Consider the following 18,205-nt stretch of genomic DNA (forward strand, 5'->3'; position numbering starts at 1 on the left):
ATGCATGAGCTTCAGAGACACTGGTGCCACCTCTGCGTACACAGCCTTCCCTGCAGCTAAAGTGAAGGCCCTTTGAAGGGAAAGGGGGAATTTCACTCTCAGACAGGCCCAGCTAAGTCTGTGGTTAACTCTTCTGAGCGTGTGAACCAAGTGCAGCGATTCTGGTACAATTGCAGTGAGTCTTTCTGTTGGAGAAAGGTGACTGTGACCCTTGTGAACTATCACAGCTTGCAGTGCTCCTTGGAACTGATGTTCAGGGCACAAGGTGCTTTCTGAACTTGATAAAAAACATTCCACAACGGTTCACTGCTTCCACCCAGCCCCACTTGCTGGGCGTGTGAGCGTACCATTCAGGCAGGCTCCGGCCCAACTACTGGAGCTGGGGCACCTTTTGGAGGGCAATTTCCTGCATCCCTGAAATGTAGCATTCTTTCCATGTTTGCAGATGCTGTGCCCCTTGTGATGGAATGGTACTGAGTGCTGTAATGTGCTGACTTTCCAAAGCTGCCGTTTCCTTATTAGAATAGTTTTTGTCAGGGATTCTTTAATCAGCTGACTTGCTCGAGACACTATTCTTAGAAGTTGGGGCTTTTTTATCCCTCCACTTTACTTTGTGAAATGAACTAATGAGATGCTGAGAGAATTCGGGCCAGCATTAATGAGAATAGGTACGAGGAAGATGTACTGCACATACATTAACTGTATCTTGGCTCACATGTCCTGTCTCTCCCTCTGTCTCATCTTTCCAGGTTGCACAAACAGCAGATGGCTTGGATGCTGACCTCTGGAAAGATGGCTTATTTAAATCCAAGGTCACAAGATACCTGTGCTTCACAAGATCGTTTTCGAAAGAAAATGTAAGTCCATTTGCCGAGTGACTGAACAATTTGCGACTCTGCTTGGTGCGTTCTTGTTCCTAAACTGATTCAGTTTGGGGAGCCAGGATAATTCAAGCAGGTTTTTCAGCAAGTCCAGGTGCGTCTGTAGCCAAGCTACACTGATGGGATCTTTGCTGTGCGCTCGTTCTCTTAATCAGCTGTTTGTTCATGGGGAAAGCAGCTCTCTGAAAGATTAGCACTCACCCAGGGTTTTCAGTAGCTGTGTGTGTCTGCTCTAGAATCACATTTTCCAGCGTGGATAGTCAGACTTTGTTCACTGTGTGCAGGCAGCAGCTGTCTGGTGTGCCTCTCCACCGGGCAACTAAATCCAGCCAGTCTTTGTGGTTTGTGGTCTAGACTGTCACTTGGGTAAGGAGTGGTTAGTCTGGGAAAGCCCAGGATCTGATGCCTTTACTGGCTGTTTATATTTGTCAGTTGAATATAATCCTAAAAACTTTATATTTTCTGGAGGAAAAATATTAGATTTTGCTTTCCAAGTGCAGTGAGAGCACTCTATATAGGGGGTACTTCTGCTGCTCTCTGTGTTTTGAATGTCAATATTGATTCAGTTTTCAGTGTTTTTGCTGATAACAGAGAGAGAGAAAGGCAGCCCCCAGTAGCACAGTGGGATCCTGGTCCGTAACTTAGACTCTGAGGTGCTATCAAATAAATAATAATAATAATAATTAATAATAGGAGGCTGATCATGGATCTTGACTTGAAAGTCAAAGGATCCACCAATCTCCAGCCCCCGGCCTCGCTGTCAGCTCTCCAGTGTAACCGTAACCACACTGTTTTGACATGAATGACACTGGTTTCGTTGGGTGCAGTGTTGTAGCCATGTCGGTCCCAGGATATTAGAGGCACAAGGTGAGGGAGGTAGTATCTTTTGTTGGACCAACTTCTGTTGGGGAGAGGAAACAAACTTTCAAGCTCAAAATCTTGCCTCTTTCACCAACCTAAGTTGGTCTAATAGAAGATATAACCTCACCCACCTTGTCCCTGGTTTAGTTAACAGAACTAACCTAGTTAAGTCTCTGAGTTTCACTGTAGGGCTAATTTGTGATGATGTTTATTGGGAGCATCATTCTCAACTGTGTAACGAAATCTTTGAGAGAATTTCTCATTTCCCAACATGGTGACGTTTTCCATGTCTTGGTGTTTAAATGTTGGGGACAGTCGGTTCTTTAACTCTTCTACCTGAGTAAATTGTTTGCTGCACTCTTATATACACTCCATTGGATCAGCACTGACTCCAGCCATTTCAATAGCTGATAAACTTAGGCAGAAGGAAAAAACCACACTATCTGGTGTTGATGTGGCAGAAGAATCATCAGTTTTACAGACGTTGAATGTTAGTGTAAAACAGACAGACAGTAGGAATAATACAACATGAAAGATGCATTAACAAAGACCGTTTTATCCACCAGTCACTGTGCCTAGACAAAATATTAACTGACACATTCGGATTATAGAAAATCAGCACTGCTCACTTTCAGCATCACCACTGTGTAGTATTTAGATTGCAGGGTATTGCTATGGACCTGTTAAGTTTAAAACAACCTGTTCAGAAGGTATGAAGCCCCTAAACAACCTGCTCTTATTTCAAAGCCTCCCAGTTCATACACACACAGTGATCAGAAAGCAGTGGTTTGTCTGAAATATTTTGCTTGCCCAGATAAAAACTGTGTGTGGCAGTTTTCAGGAAGTAATGGTAAAATACACTGATGGGGTCTCATAGCTTAGAATGACATTTTAATTGCTTTTTGCATTTCTGTTCATAAAAGCCATGTGGCAACGAAAGAGTGTTTGTTTTCCTTCCACGTGTGAATCCAGAATATTGGCAGAACATTGGCTTTAATGGGAACTGCAAAGGAAATGAAGTCTCTAAACAATTGTGGAGGCTGTCATGCTAAATTGTTTTTTAGCTCTTCAGTCCTTGATTAATAGGACAAGGCACTGGTTCAGAATTCATATGGATTCCAAATGAAATTTATCATTCCAAATGGCGCGATCTTTTGGAGTTAGCACCATATGTGTTCAATATTAATTAGCAGAAGCATGTAATAACTTTGGCTGTGTCTACATTAGATGTCTTTCCTTAGCATTTCCCACCGTTGCGACCATATAAACATCCTGTGACTTTTGCAGCTGGACCGTGCATAGGGTTTGTAGGCTTACAGTTCACTGGGCGATGGTGATTCTCCTTTAGCTCACTGGGTAGGGACCAGGGATTTTTCAGGAGAATAGTGTGGTCTCTGTTTCCAGGGTACTAAGGGATTACAGTGATGGGTGTGACAGAAGATCCTGAATAAACAAAGGTGCCTGTAACCTCCTAGCTGATGACCCTGCTGTGTTCATACTGTGGGCTGTGTTCATACTGTGCTGTAGGCCATCAGGAGTAAAGCTACAATTTTGGCACAGGCTTTTTTCGTAAATTTAATGACCGAGAGGTTCGGGAAAACGTTGATAAGTCCCAGAAATGGAGGGCGGGGTTGGAGAGCAAGCCCACGCTGCACTCACCGCGCAGTGGGTGGCTCCTGTCCTGCAGGGCTGAGCCCGGCTCCCCACTCTAGGCCCTGTGACGTGGTGCCTGGAGTTACAGCACCACTCAGCTTTGGCCCAGCCTCACCTCCGCCAATCGAGACAGGTGAACGGGCCAAACCTGAGTGGTGCTGTGACCCCGTGTGTTAGGTGGCAACACGACCCAGTTTGGGGACTTAATCGCATGTGTTTGGCAGCCATTTTTCCAAGATTCAGATTCACGGTTTCTATCACCTCTCTGACAAAACCACAGCCTTAGGTCTGAGTTGTTAGCCTGGTACCTGCTACTCGTTCGTCAGTCGCCCTGTCTGCTAAAACACTCTGCTTAACAGGGAGCTTCCAGTCAAATCGGTAAGACAAGAAGAACCTGAATTATTAAGAGTGACAGTCACCTGTTTTTCTCCTCTCTCTAAAGAGCCATTTAGGCAATGTCCTGGTCGATATGAAACTGATTGATATCAAGGACACGCTTCCTGTGGGCTTCATCCCCATCCAGGAGACAGTCGATACACGTAAGTGTGTGTGCTCACAATGCCAGGATTTGTGAGCAGTGGGCTCCATGTTCACGCGTGCCCCATGCACCGCCCCAGCAAGGGCAGGCAGCATTGCTGTGTCCGCATTTTTCTGGATGGTGCCAGATGAGGAATAAATGGTGTTTTGTTGCCGTGTGAGATTGAGCTTGGGCCCGAGCTGTGCTGTGCAGAAATGTGCTGGGGGCTTTTCAGTGCAGCTGCCTTGACTGCCCACAGGAGCGTTGCACCTTCCAGCGGGGGTGGATCTTGCACGGGCAGGTGAGGCCCAAAAGGCATCTTGTGTCTGGCCAAAGGCGGTGTGGTAATGTTGATCATGAGCTGGGTGCTCAGCAGGCTCCCAGCCTTTCTGCCCCACATCTTCATCTGTTGACCCCAGCGAAGCTGGGATAGAGGATTTCACCTGGGGCAGAGCACCAGGACCCTGCTGCAAACTGTCCTGGTGGCAGGTCAATGCGATGGGGTCAGGTGACCTATCTGGCAAGATAGAGCTGCTTTTAAAGACCTGGCAGAACCTCTCTTTTGGTTACCTGTTAAACAAGCTCAGCTGCTGGGAAAAGGTGAGTCTCTTCTCACACCTTCTTGTTGACTGTCTGTAATGGGCCACACTCTTACCACTTCAAAAGTTATTTCTCCTCCCTTGGTATCCTGCTGTTAATGGATTTATCTCATTAGACTGACATAACACTTGGTAAAGCAACCCACATCCCTTCATGTATTTATACCTGCTCCTGTATCTTTTACTTCATGCATCTGATGAAGTGGGTTCTAGCCCACGAAAGCTTATGCCCCTGTACATTTGTTAGTCTCTAAGGTGCCACAAAGACTCCTCCCCCCCCCACTTCTGAGCAGTGCTGTAAAGGAACCTTTTGTGATGAGTCAAACTTAAACAGCAAAAGCTGGATTAGTCACTTAAAAAGAGCTCCTTGAATTATTCCCTGGCATGTGTCCTGGTGCATGCAGCTGTGTAATAGTCCTTATCTTGCTCGCTTTCATTAACTATTCCTAATGTGTTAGATCTCCTAGATACACAAGGGATGACACCAGGTATCTAAATGGCTGAAGGGCCACTGCCCCACCTCTCTTATCAGCCCCTCATTCCCCCTGGGGTTTTGAAGGGGAGGGTTCTCTGGGAGCAGTTGCTAAGTGTGGTATTGAGCTTTGTGTGTGGTGCTTATACTGTACACATATGACTTGATAGCACTCAGATATGAGCAAATTAGTGCCCATGCACTGGGTAGCTGGGATCCACATAAGCCTCTCTCATCAGTGCCAAGATGTATTGGAAGGAGAATACCCAGAAAATCCTCCCTTCATTCCTGCAAGGGAAAAACAGCTTTCCAGATAAACTACGTAATCTGGGGGAGAAAAATCCACTCAGCCCCAAGCCCTCTGCACCAATTAAGCCCGACTCTTGCACCCCCTGCGTGCTACAAAAGGGGTCTGAGCCCCAGCTCTGCAAACCACTCTCAGGCCAGTGGCTGGAGCTTGTGGGAAGGGGCTGCAGTCACTCTGCCAGTGCACATACTTGCAGGTCCTTTTTGCAGAGCCCGTAATGAAATCCAGACCAGTTTGTAAATTGAAAGGGAGGGGCTCAATGTGAGGGGCTTCACAGTGAATAATTAACCTGGATCTCCAGCACATGGGGATGGTTGTTCAGTCACTGCCAGCCTGTGGTTGACTTATAGGTGTGACCAAGAAAGAAAAGATTCTGTAACCCATTACTGACTTCCCAGTGCCACTGCCCCCGAGAGCTCCGGAGCACATGTGGAGCAAGAGTAGAGCCAATCGCTTACCAAGGAAACACCATGGGGTTGTGGCTGGAGAATAACTTTAAACCAAATCACACTCATGTAATGGGTGGCTGAGGAGAGCGGGAGAGGCCTGCGTGATTCATTTACCATGTCCTGTGCAGCAGTCCATGCACTGTTTGTATAAACAAAGTGGGGCATTTCCCCGGCCTCCATGAGCACGTGTAATTAGCGGTTCTAGCTCTGACGCTGAGTTTGCTACAGATGGAGGAATTTAGCAAAGTGTGAAGAGCCTGGCAGACAAGCCAATAAAACCAGCTTTGTGATATTCTGAAGGGAAAATAACAAGTGCCTCTCATTTTGTTCAAAGTAAAATTTGTGGCTACGTGTTTCCATTTGTCGTCTCCTGGGCTAATGATACAACACACTAAATGTATTGCTCCCTGGCCATCTCAGCAAAGTTTAGAAATGTGGGAGTCAAAAGCCAGGCTTCTAAAATCCATGTTTAGACACCAAAATGAAAGTGGTCTGATTTTCAGAGTAGCGGAGCACCCACAAATACATCTGACTTGACTGGGAGCTGTGGCTAAGCTCCTTTAAAGATGTTAGCTGTGGTGTTTTGAATGGTGTGCCTTATACCCTATAGGGTCACAATCTGCACTGTCTGTACAGCGCTGGGATGCAGATTAGTATGGTGCTTCCAATGGCCAGACACTAGGAAGGAAGTGGCTTGAGATGGGTTTGGCTAGGAGTGCAGGAGGCTTGTGAAAATCCTATTTTATTAAATATTTTGCTAGGCTAGAATAGAGCTAAAGCAACTAATGAGATTCAGAGGTTATACTAAAGCGGAAGGAGTTATAAACAACAGCAAGGGCAAAGAAATGTACACCGACTTCCAGAGATTAGAAGGGCCAGCATATGGTAGCAAAATGAACCACAGCTGGGAGAGTGAGCATGCATTTCCATTAACTCAGTTCTTTAAGACTGAAGCTTCTGGTACAATTAGAGATTAGAGCTTGGCTAAACTAGGGAAATATACCCTAGTGTAGCCATACTAGGCAAATTTCCATTGCAGATACACTGCATGAACACAGAACGGGGTTATGCCAGGTCAGTTTACCCTGGTAACTTCCTGGGGTAAATTGCACCATTGCAGCGTATCTGCAGTGGGGGGTTGCACCATTACAAGAGCTACACCGGTGCAAAGAGCCCAGTGTAGATAGGGTCTTGGATGCATTTGGTTGAGGTGTTCCTGAGGAGGTCTGAGTCTGAGTGCATGAACCTCTCCTGTGCCATCCTCTGGGGTCCAGTCTCTCCTCCATCTCCACCGCTCTAGTCTCACCAGGTGACCGCGCTTTGCTGAATGCTCCCAATTTGAGCCTGGCTGTAGGGGGCACTTACAAGAATTTAATATGCACGAATGGCCATGTGAAGAAAATCTTGATCCTGGATTGACCAATGATGCGGGTGACTTTCATATGTGCTACCAAACCGTGTTCGTCACAGCAATCCCAAGAGATTGCTCTGCCGGCTGGTGTGGTGAATGCTACCATGAGACAAGTGAAGTAAATCATATGAGAGATATAGGACGTGGAAACAACAGCCTGACAAATTCTATTACAGAGGCTATAATTCTTTGTGGTATGTAGTATCTAATCTTCTCTGTAGATGATAGTGTGGAGAGAAGTACTGCTGAATAACAAATCTTGCATGCCACGCGAAAGGACTAGGGTTAGAAAATTTCCTCTCAGTCAGTGCATGGCTTTGTACACTTATTTGCTGTCCACCTCCTATTCCTGCCATAACTATCTGCATAAGATCTGAAGATGCAATAAATAACTTTTATACCCTGGTCATGCATAAAAACTAGCCTCTAATCCTGGTTTCCTTTCACAGAAGAAATAGCTTTCAGAAAGAAGAGGCTCTGCATCAAATTCATCCCTCGAGATTCTACGGAGGCTGCTATTTGTGATATCCGAATCCTGGGCAGATCTAAGCAGGCCCCTCCACAGTACACATTCATTGGGTAAGTAGCACTTCATCAAGAGTACGTTCCCATACCGCAGCATGTACCAAACCCATGCACTGTAATTTCCTACAGGAATTAAGCGGGGGTTTGCAAGTGTTAATGTTTGTGAAAAAGCTCTGAGATCATTGACGGGAATGTGCTATATAAGTTTAAGGTATTATTCTGCTTGGTGTGAGAATTAATTGATCCTATGTGGCAATTAGCCTGGTTCTTATTACACAAGATATTTCTTGGTGAAACTTTGATATCATGTGTGCATGCTGCATTTGCTAATAACATTAATGACTTCTCTGTTACTTACAAAGGGAACTTAACAATATGGGTATTTGGTACCGAATGGGCAGGGTTCCACGAAACCATGACTCCTCGCAACCCGTGACACCTTCTTCCCAAGTACCAGCTTCAACACCAGCTCCTAACCTTCCTAGGTAGGTTCTGCCACTTGTCAGTGTTTTCTATGGTTCTCTCCTGCTTGGGCATGCCATGTTGTGTATTTTAGCAGAACACTCAAACCAGTGGGACTGTGACCAGTGGGTACTGTCACTGTATAAATTATGACATGGTCCACCCTCATATGATGGGGGAATAGATGCTAGTCCCCAGAAAGCTATGCGGATATCATGCATCGATGGCATCTGGATGGAATGGGGGTGAGAAGGTAGCAAAGTTGACAGAACAACAACAAAAATGCATTCACTGTGGGCTGCCCGGTGGTCCTGTGTAGCCTGCCGGCCTGGGTCAGAGGGTAAACAGTTCCAAGCATGAAACTGCCTGTCTTTTGTGTCCTGTATACCAAAGAGCACACTGTCAATACCCAGCAAACAATAACAGTGTTGTGGAGCTTTACACAGGTGCCCCGTATCTTTGTTTTTAACTGAATATAAAGCATCTTTGGTCTCACCTGAGTGCCTAGGAGTCTCCTTTCTGGGGCAGGCCAGTGGTGTAGCTAGACTGCTACTCTCACCATCTCCCCTCCCCCCCTCCCCCGGAAAGTGGGGCAAGGGTAGTCAGGAGCATTCATGCCCTTGGTGGATACTGCAGGCTTATTATATAAGAGTGGGGAACAATTTTTTTTCCAGTCCCCAGAATTGAAGCCTGTGGTTTGCTTTTCTTTGTCATGGCCGAACCTGTGATTTTAGGCCCCGCTGCTGCCATTCGTTGTGCACAGACCCAGCCACCCACCCTCACACAAGGAACTGCAGCAGCAGGGCCGTAGAGCCGCTGCGAAGGTCATGGGTTTGCTCTTGCAGTATATGTGAGTGTGTATTTTATATGTCATAGTAACAGGAGTATAATTATAGCTTACAATTATTTACCACATTTTCCTGCACAAAGCCCAGTGGTGAGGGTGGTGTTAAACAACCCCACATGCAGAGAATGAATTGAATTATTTATATTATTGGCATTTGGTATGAAAATGCAGCATTGCACGCAATGGTGCAAGAGTTGCTCTGAACTCATAGTCCGGGCAAGCCCGATTGGGAAACGTGTTCTCTGTGGGTTTTTACATATTTGGAGTGTCAGTGTTTTGTTAGCACATTCAGTGTATTGCAAATACATCTAGCAGATTAAAGGAAATTCTTGGGATTTATATTTCTGAGGAGATTGGTAGGTGGGAATTCCATGGAGACTGTAAATTGTCCAAAGTTCCGTGTATTGTTTGGCTAGAAGATGCTAGCCATATCCTTGGTTATTTTGCTTTTCTGTGCATTTTAAAGAGTGGCAGTCTTAAAATTGCCTGAAAAAGGCTTCTAATGGGGCTACGTGGTAACTTTATCCTGGTTAAGGCCGGTATCTGGGTACAGGCATGCCCATGACCCTAAGTGTGCTTATAACCTAGTGTATTGTGGGGACTTCTCAACCATCTTCTGTGGCTTATTTTTGACAAGTCACTTCACTGAAAAGTTGTGCTAGATCTCTTCTCCTGTGCTGTCTGGGAGGAGTCCTTGCTGCAGATCCCAACTTGCACCCATGCACCATTCAGAGCCGTCAGGTCACGCCTCAGAGCAGGGATATCAGAAATAAGATAAGAAACAGGAGTCCTGCTGGAGTTCTCAGATTGTTTTATCTGGAACCATTGTATTGTTTCAAAATTGCACTAGGCACAAGCTGCATAAATAACAAAGACCCTGCGAGATCAAAGCAAGACATCTTGTCTTTACAGTAGATGTCTTCATTTTCTGTCTGTGAGAAACATGCAGACAAATTTCCATGGTTAAGAGAAAAATTATCTTAGCAAGAGAATGTCAGTGGCTGTCCTTAATCACGAAGTGTGGAAGGGTCACTTTATTGCTGAGCAGGGAGGGCTGCAGAATAGCTCCAGAGCTGTTGGGAACAGGGCCAGAATTGGAGCTCAGAGCATCAGCGACAGTCTGAAAAGAAGTGTTTACAAGGCTTATAGATTTTATAACCTCTTGTTGTACAGTTTATGGGTTACAATGGCTGCAAGGAAATTGGATCAGTTTTGTTTTACTCACCAAATAAAACAAATGTCAAAATAGTCAATATAAAATGTATTCTAATTTGGCTGAGTTAAAACAGCCAGTATGCGGTGGAATAATTGAATGTTACATTAATGCCTCCTAGTAAAAACCACCTGTCTGTAGCTGGCCCTACTCTCATGCACCATGTATGATTTACAGGTAACTTTTACACCAGAATAAAAACAGCCCAATCATTCAAGGCATCTATTCATGTCTGAGTTTTTTTTACATTGATTATTTATTATCCAATATATTTTTTAGAAATAGAAATGTATATAAAGATGGTCCTTGCAAACATTTCTTATTAGAGGAAACATATGTTACTTGAATGGCTGTTTTAACACTTTATCAACAGGGTAGTAATTTATTCAAGCTTAATGTCCATGGAAGATTGTAGTCATGAGTAACTTTTTATTTTAACATGACCGCAGAGATAAGAGAACACACTTGCAGCCAGTTTGCCATTTTATTCCATCTGGGCATATTCCAACTGTAGCTGCAAAAGTCTGTTCTGAATGACCGTGAATGCCGAGATAGAATCACTGAACAGCACAGTACACAACTAGTACTATTGAGCTGTTAGGTTGGTCAGATATTTGAAAGGATTCTCTTCAGTTTCTGGCTCGTTTTTATAAAATACCTTTTAAATCAGGGCAATATGCAGCGAGTCCTCAGTGCTTCGGAATGCTTGCTAACACTGTAGGTATGTACAGATAGACAACAGAACACTCCAGTAATTTACTGCAGAGCTGAGTCTTTCCATATGGGAGGGCTTCTTAATATGTCAGTTTTCATTTCTGTGCCGGGCAGGTTCAGCAGACTGGCTAATTATTGATTCTAGTGATGCTGGCGTGTCATAATTCCATCACACATACTTTGTGGCTCTGGGAGAGGTTCCACTCGGCATCTTACTGTGGATCAGCATTGCTACTTCGTCCATCTGAGGTTCTGTTCAGGCCGTTCACACTCAGTCCCGCATCAGGACTTCCCTCTCCTCTCCTGTTAAAGTGGGAGGGGGTTAAGGAGTCACTGGACTCTGTTGCACTAGGGTTTGCTAGTTTGTTGGGAACTTGGAACTCCATCTCCAGTTCTGTCCCGATATCGAATGAACAAAAGCTTTTTCTAAATCGTCTGCTCTTGAATGTCCTCAGATAGAGGTGGCCAGTGACTTGAGAATGTGGGCTTCACACTATGCTTGTGCGTGCCCTTTTGAGAGAGAGAGAGAAGAAATCTGTACCAAAATACATTAGTCTCTGTCTTCTCATGCGCTTGTATTTAGTGCCTGGCTGACAGCATCCTGGGTTTCTCAAAAAGTGACGCCTGCAGTGGAAGCAAACCTATGCGCTCTTCTTTAAGGACCTCCCTGTTCGCTAGCATGCTTGAAGCATCCAGGATACACCCCTCTTCCTACTATGGGGTAATACACCATTGATTCCAATGGAGCATCTATTCAGAACTGCAGAGCAGAAAGAGGCAAAGGGTTGAGCACAATTCCTCGTGCCAGCACGGAGGGGGAAGGATTGCATGTTTCCTCTTGCGGGGATGTTCGTGTCGCTTTGGCTCTCTCTTGTCCTTGGTATTCCCCATTACAAGTGTCTGGGCTTCTGGTCTCTTAGACCAAGGCCCACGTATGCCAGTGAGGCTGAGACGTTGCGCTGTGGAGTGCGACCTGATGAGCTGTCCTTGTGCATTGTAGGATGATGCGGTATTAAGTCACCCCAGGGTTTTTCTCCCTGTATTCTGTGCTGTGGGCAGTGTGGAGAAATCCACCTGCAGTTTCTCATCCAAGAGGCGAGTGTTAAAAATCCATTCCATTGACTCTGAGTCGCCTATAACAGGAATGTTGCACATGGAGCTTTAAACTGCTTTCCTAGGTGTGTTTGCTGTGCAGTTTCCTAGCACTCAGCAAATAAAAGCAGCTTTGTCGAGAGGGTTGTTGTGAGTAACTTCACTTGTATAAGTTAGTGCTAACACAGCACAGTGATCGCTGCACCTTAGGGCACTTGGAGTGGGGGTTCCTGAAAGCAGGTGCTAATGATAAATATTTCAGCCTTGCCTTCTGAGGACGTCCACTTAGTTGCTGTGTGTGAATGGCATGGGGATCACTGGGCACTGCCGTGTGTGCCAGAGACTGGCAGAGTCACAAGTTTGGTGTTTAGGGAATGAGCACTGGCAAAAGTTTTTAATTACAAGTTCGCCCCAGCCTGTAGTTCCGCATAGCAACTGTGTATGAGTTCAGCTTTCTGCCCTGCTCTCGTGCTCTCATTAAATCTAACCTCCGCTTTTCTGGGGGGAGCTCTGACTTCCTGCCAGCACAGGCAGAGCTCCCCCAAAGCCATCTCGCTTGCTGAGGCCTGTGTATCGGCGGCTGTCACAGCCGTTATGTTCCCTCAGCGTGTGTGGCTTCTTGGTTAGCAAATGCCTTCCAAGTTCCTTCCCAAGATGCTGCTGGAGCCTCCACCACAGTCATTCAAACAGTCTTCTAACAATTTGTCAGCTTCCAGCAAGATGTCACTCAGTGCTGCTGAAGTGTGTTTTACAATGACAGACATAATTGCACTTAACTTTTTGCATGGATGTTATCAATCTGTGGCAGATACTTTGGGAAATGGAACACTTTGATTGCAGAAGATGTGTCACACGCGTTTAATCTTACTCTCAGCGAGACCGCGATTCAGTCACAACTTTTGCATGTTGCTGTCAGGTTTTGAGAATGTAGATCTGCGCTGACCCCGAGAATTGTTCAGTCATTCCGATTGCAGGGCTGTCATCTGAAAGGTTAATGGCTTACTAGGGGAAAGGAGAATTGTGCTGCAATCATCTTGTATTCAGATCATGCTTCACCACTGCTGGGCTCACAGAGCATTCAGGCCAAAAGGGCTCTAAGCCCTCCATCCACCTTCAGAGCTTACCCTCTCCACCTCCTAGGCAGTTTGGCCTGGGGTATCTGGAACACTTGTTTCGTCTCCTCTTGAATTAAAAACGAGCGAGGGACTGGTGTGGAGAGATGGAGCCTTTCGCTTCTAGGTCCCTGGTGCAAATTTAGCCCAGTCACTCCTTGGCAGAAGCTTGTTAGCAGGGGGCCTGTCTGGTCCTGGTGGACAGATTACAGAAACCACCAGCAGAGGTCCCCTGCGTAGGCCGCTTCAGCTGAGAGGCCATGGATCAACTGGGTCGTGAAGGCTAAATTTTCTTCTTGGGGTGGGGTGTACAGCACAATGAAGGGTAATGAAGATGGGGCGGGGCGTGCACTGCTGCTAACCTGCAGTTTCTGTTCTGCCAATAAAGGACTTCAGTCCATGGGGCTGCTCTCACCAGTGAATGGTGAGTGTGCAAGTTCCCTGGGAAAATCCTGGAGGTTTTATACCTAGTGCTGTTGTAGGGGGCGAGTGGGCTGGAATGCCAGAACACAAGCTATTGTTACAGCTAATTAATCAGAGACCTGTAGTAATGCCGATGAAATGAACGTTATAACTTCCTAGCAATGGGTTTGCAGCCTCCTCCAGCCTGCATGCCTTTTCCTCTTTGCTTGGACTACAGACTCAGTCTGTGCCCTTGAGTGCTTCATGCTGTAATGACATACAGAGCTGGTGTGGATGTTCTACCCGGAGAGCTCTGTCTGGTTTTGGTAAGAGAGTGGCAAGTATTTGATGTCAATTCTTGGAACAGGAGCAGCATGTGTGAATTTTCTGCCCTTGCTACTTTTATATTTTGAATAGTTGAGTTTTGCTCATATTCCCCTGAACATACCTGAGTTTGTGACCAGGATTGCAAAGATTTCCGGCATTGGGGTCTGTTGATTTTTAATTGTTTTGTTTTATTGATGGCATTTTAACTGTGTGGCATGTAGCTTGAAAGGTGATTAACATTTGGCTTTCTGTAGGGACATTATAGTATACAGGGCGGGAGTCAATAACACGCTTCCAGCGGATGTGGTGCATCGGGTAATACTGAGCCAGTCTCTCTGGCGCGAAGACTAATTGAGTGGAAGAGGAAAGCCTTTCACTGTTCCTAGTCTTTTTTTAAAAGTATCAACACAAATTATTTACAGGTAGCAATATCTGAATCTCTTTCATGCACTTCAAACCCATTCTCTGAGCTTATATAGCTTATCAGACATGAGCTCGTATATCCTTTGAGCCAAAGGTTCAGATCACATTTATTGTGACAATACGGGGGAACATACTTAGTCTTTTATTAACTGACTTATTCTAAAAATATGTCAAGTTGAGAATGGGTCCAAAAGCCATCGAGCAGGTGAGCTCAGTTTGGATTTGTTGGAAGACCAAGACCTGCAGGGTTGGTGAGATGAGAACGCGAGAGACTGTACACTTCCAGGAGGAAGCATTTTCCACAGCCCCACTTGGTGGCACAGTAGGAAGTGCATTGTAAAGAAGCACATCCATGATAGGTGTGCCCCCCATTGCGTAAGAAATGTGTTGAGAACAGTTTGCATGAGCAGAGGATGGGAAGGCAGGTTGGCATACGGTCATTTTAGGGATTGTTTCCTGTTAAAGGTTTGTTATGAAACTTGAATTAACCCTGCATGACTTGCCTCCGGCTCTGCCACATGAAGAGCAAAAATGGGTTAAAGTCCAGTATGTTTCAGTGGTAGATGGTGATTAGGAAGAAATGTTGAAACAGTCTGAGCAGTTCCTAGCCCCAAGAATCCCCCAAAGCAGCTGAGAAAGAAAGACATTAACTGCAGTTAAGAGAAGTTTGATTTAGTCAGCTCGTTTTGAGGGTGGCAGGAGAAATATTCGGGACTATGCAGACTGAAGAAGCTTCAGTCTTCTCAGTATTGTTTTTCTTTAGAGAACGCTCTTCCTAAAGGCACTCTCCCACTGTGGTGTCATTTGGGATCATTGAATACGACTTGTAGTATTCATGCAAAGGAGCTGTGTGCTTAGTTGTTAAATAAGCCCTTTTGGGGAATTGGGAGTTTGTTTCTAAAACTGCAGCGGTGTCCGCTGGTTAATGTAATCTCTGCCACTGTGGATCTAATTGTTCTTTCACCCTGAAGTACGTGAGGGTATGTTCAGGGAGGAGCTGTTTCCATCAATCACTTTCACCATTTTTACTTTTCTCCAAAACATTTCTAGAGTTTATTGGTTTTAGACTCTCATTAGTGACTGTTTAAAGGCCTGGCAGTGCTCTTCCTGGAGGTGCCTGTGTGTGATTTCTTGGGGAAATGGCCTTGTAAATGTTGGGTATTTGTTTAAAAGGCTTTGTGGGAATGAGGCTGCTGTTTCTAGTGATTTGGGGCCTGATCCTACAATGCCCATTGAAGTCAGTGGAAATCTTTGCATTGACATCAATGGCTTTGGATCAGGCCCATATTCTCCTCTTCAAACAGACTCATGGTGTATTTTGCAAACAGAAGCGTTTAGTTCTGAGAGAGGCTTGTGAATTTGGGCTTTGTTATTTTATGACTGATTTGATAGTATTTAAATCTTCACTATGGAAGCTTATGGTGCATAATTTGATCTTTTGAGTATTTCTGCGGTTTGCTCCTTTCTGCCCCCATCCCTGAACCCAATTTCATTTTCCATAGAGTTGAAAACTACTAATTCTAGAGACGAAGGCTGTGGAAAGCTGTGCACACTTCCCATTGCAGCCTCCAGAGACACCAGACTGTACATCTAACTAACACAACAACTTCCTGAGCCCTTCGTATTTACAGTCTGAGGTCTAAGCGCTTTCATGCAGTCCTCAACTTACAGTACTTGAATGGGCTCCAGCTCAGACTTTCAAGTTGGGTAAATTAAATGCAGAGGGTTGGTGGGATTTGTTTTTTCTTCTCCCTGTTTGGCAGCTGTTATATTCTGCTTTTTTAAATGTTTCTGATCATAAACAAATCCTCCAAATAGAGCAAGCTGTAAGAGCTACACTCTGCAGTGAGCCCAAATCTTTGGATTGTGGTTTTCGTACACTACCTGTTATGACTGTCTATTTGTGTTCCATTTATTCCTGTTACAAGTGATTATTTTAGCTTGAGGAAAATAATCGTGACTCTAGTGTCCCATGTACGCAGCGTACGAGTGTGAGCAGAAGCGAAGTCATGCTGAATAAAGGTGCATTGTGCCGACACTCTGGGCATGTGCCTCTCCCCCTTGCCCAGCTCTGAGAGAGTGGTAGGTAAATCTACAATTCAGTGGGAAGAATCACTCACTCCCTTTTTTGCACACTCATGCAGAGGGGCGGCTCTAAATCTGAGTCTGGCATCCCCAACGCTCAGTGATTTTTTGAGAAATAGGATATTTTGGCAGTTTGGAATGAGATGAAATACTTACAGGGCCCATATGTTGCTTGTTTTAGGCAAAGGGTCAGTGAGGTTTTAGAAAGTATTTAAATATTTGGGTTTATGTGATTGTCTGGAATGAAAGCCGTTCCCTAGATAATTCTCCACCTTCCAGTCTTTGTTTCTCACTGCAGCTCTTTCACCTGTGAGGTAGGTGTTGTAGCATTGCAATGCTCATGTGCAAGAAGAGTGAAGGGCTGTGAATAAATATCGTAGATGTGGGTTTTGGATACGGTGGAAATCTGCTTTCATGTTTTCTTCAAACTGTAACCTGAGATGCCTATCCTGAGAAGCGAGCACTTGCTTAAGGAATCCTTTGACTTCTAGCCACGTGGCATCGACACGTAACTCTTTCCCAGTCCATACGCTGGGCTTGAAACTATTATCTTGTGGATGTGTTTTTAGCTTTGCTGGCCAAGTGCACAATGACAGTGTCCTGCATTGCGAATGAGGTGAGAACTTCTGGTAACAGTCATTGAATGTGGAAGATGATGCAGTTTTATTTGGCAGTATTTCTGTGTGGCTCTACAAATTTTGCATCACAGGTCCTTATGTGCATATAAAATAAATGATGGAAGTGCAAACGGCACCCCAAAGCACAGCACTGCTCCTCGTTAGTGTTACACAACATGGGTTTGGTTTACTAAACGGCATGAGTCAGAGCTCTGTGTCTTGACTGACTTCTATACCACGTTGCACCTGAGCTGATTGGAAGTTAAAGTCACCACTGTTTATACTGGTGTCCATTGTGATACTTTGGAGTGAATTCTGAAGCTTCCTTGGCTCTCTGGCATTTCCCCTCACAATCCTTTGTTACTTTTTATAAGTATTTGCTCCCTAACTTCAGGAGCAATTTATCACCTTTCTGCAGACAGTCATTAATAACTGTTGTTTGGAACTGTTGGGCATCCCTTGGCCTGTTTGTTGGAGTGCCTCTAAAATACGCATCCGAAAACTGGCCATAATATGTGCATTACATATACCTCTCTCTTGACGGGCTCTGGCGACTTCGCCTGTCACGTGCCATTTTTGTTGCTGCCGTTTGTTGAATTGTTCCATGAGTTTAATGAGTAAAAGAGCATCTGAAGTAGAGATTGGTTAAAGCAAACCAGCACTGAATTGTTGTTGTTGTTTGATACCACCATGGATTGTTCTGGAATTGTCAATATTTAATTTTTTGAGAAAATGTTTTTCCAGAATATGTGTATTTTAGTGCCCATGTTAAATCAATCTGCTTTCATTTGCCAGTGTTCAAGAGAATTGTTTTGAAAGCCTGATTTCCAGTCTCAATGGAGTAGGCGTTCCTTACTCTCCAAAGTCCATTTTGTCACTTTATAATATGGAGGGGGACGACTTTTGGGAGTGTGTGGGGGGGTGTGGAGATGCTGAAGAAAAATAATTGGCATTCGTGTATGTTAATGTGAGTTGTTGTTCCTTAATAGGAGAGATTCCACTAACGTACTAATAATTACTGTTAATATCTTTCAGTGGAAACTTTCAGAGTAAACGAGCAATGGCTGAAACAGTATTTAATGGCATGCTGCTGGCACGATAAGAATGCAAATAAGCGTTATTAGCCTAATGATTTTGCTGTCGCCATGGCTGTGCAGCAACACTGTTGTGAATATGTCATGCAGCACTCGTGAATTGGGAAAGTGTGTCAAAACACAAGTTCAATTAGTTTGCTCT

The 18,205-nt window shown here is 44.8% G+C and overlaps 1 protein-coding gene across 5 annotated transcripts in view; it reads left to right on the forward strand.

Annotated features, from left to right (window-relative positions):
- MVB12B (multivesicular body subunit 12B) overlaps window positions 1–18,205 on the forward strand; it is a 100,380-nt gene that overhangs the window by 23,048 nt on the left and 59,127 nt on the right. For all 5 annotated transcript variants that reach the window (XM_084650318.1, XM_084650319.1, XM_084650316.1 and 2 more), the window contains exons 3-6: window positions 750–857; window positions 3,838–3,934; window positions 7,600–7,729; window positions 8,038–8,160. In XM_084650318.1, the coding sequence (XP_084506444.1) occupies window positions 750–857; window positions 3,838–3,934; window positions 7,600–7,729; window positions 8,038–8,160 (458 nt within the window). The remainder of the gene's footprint in view (window positions 1–749; window positions 858–3,837; window positions 3,935–7,599; window positions 7,730–8,037; window positions 8,161–18,205) is intronic.

Source organism: Lepidochelys olivacea (assembly GCF_965140295.1).
Source record: "Lepidochelys olivacea isolate rLepOli2 genome assembly, chromosome: 16".
Lineage (NCBI taxonomy): Eukaryota > Metazoa > Chordata > Testudines > Cheloniidae > Lepidochelys > Lepidochelys olivacea.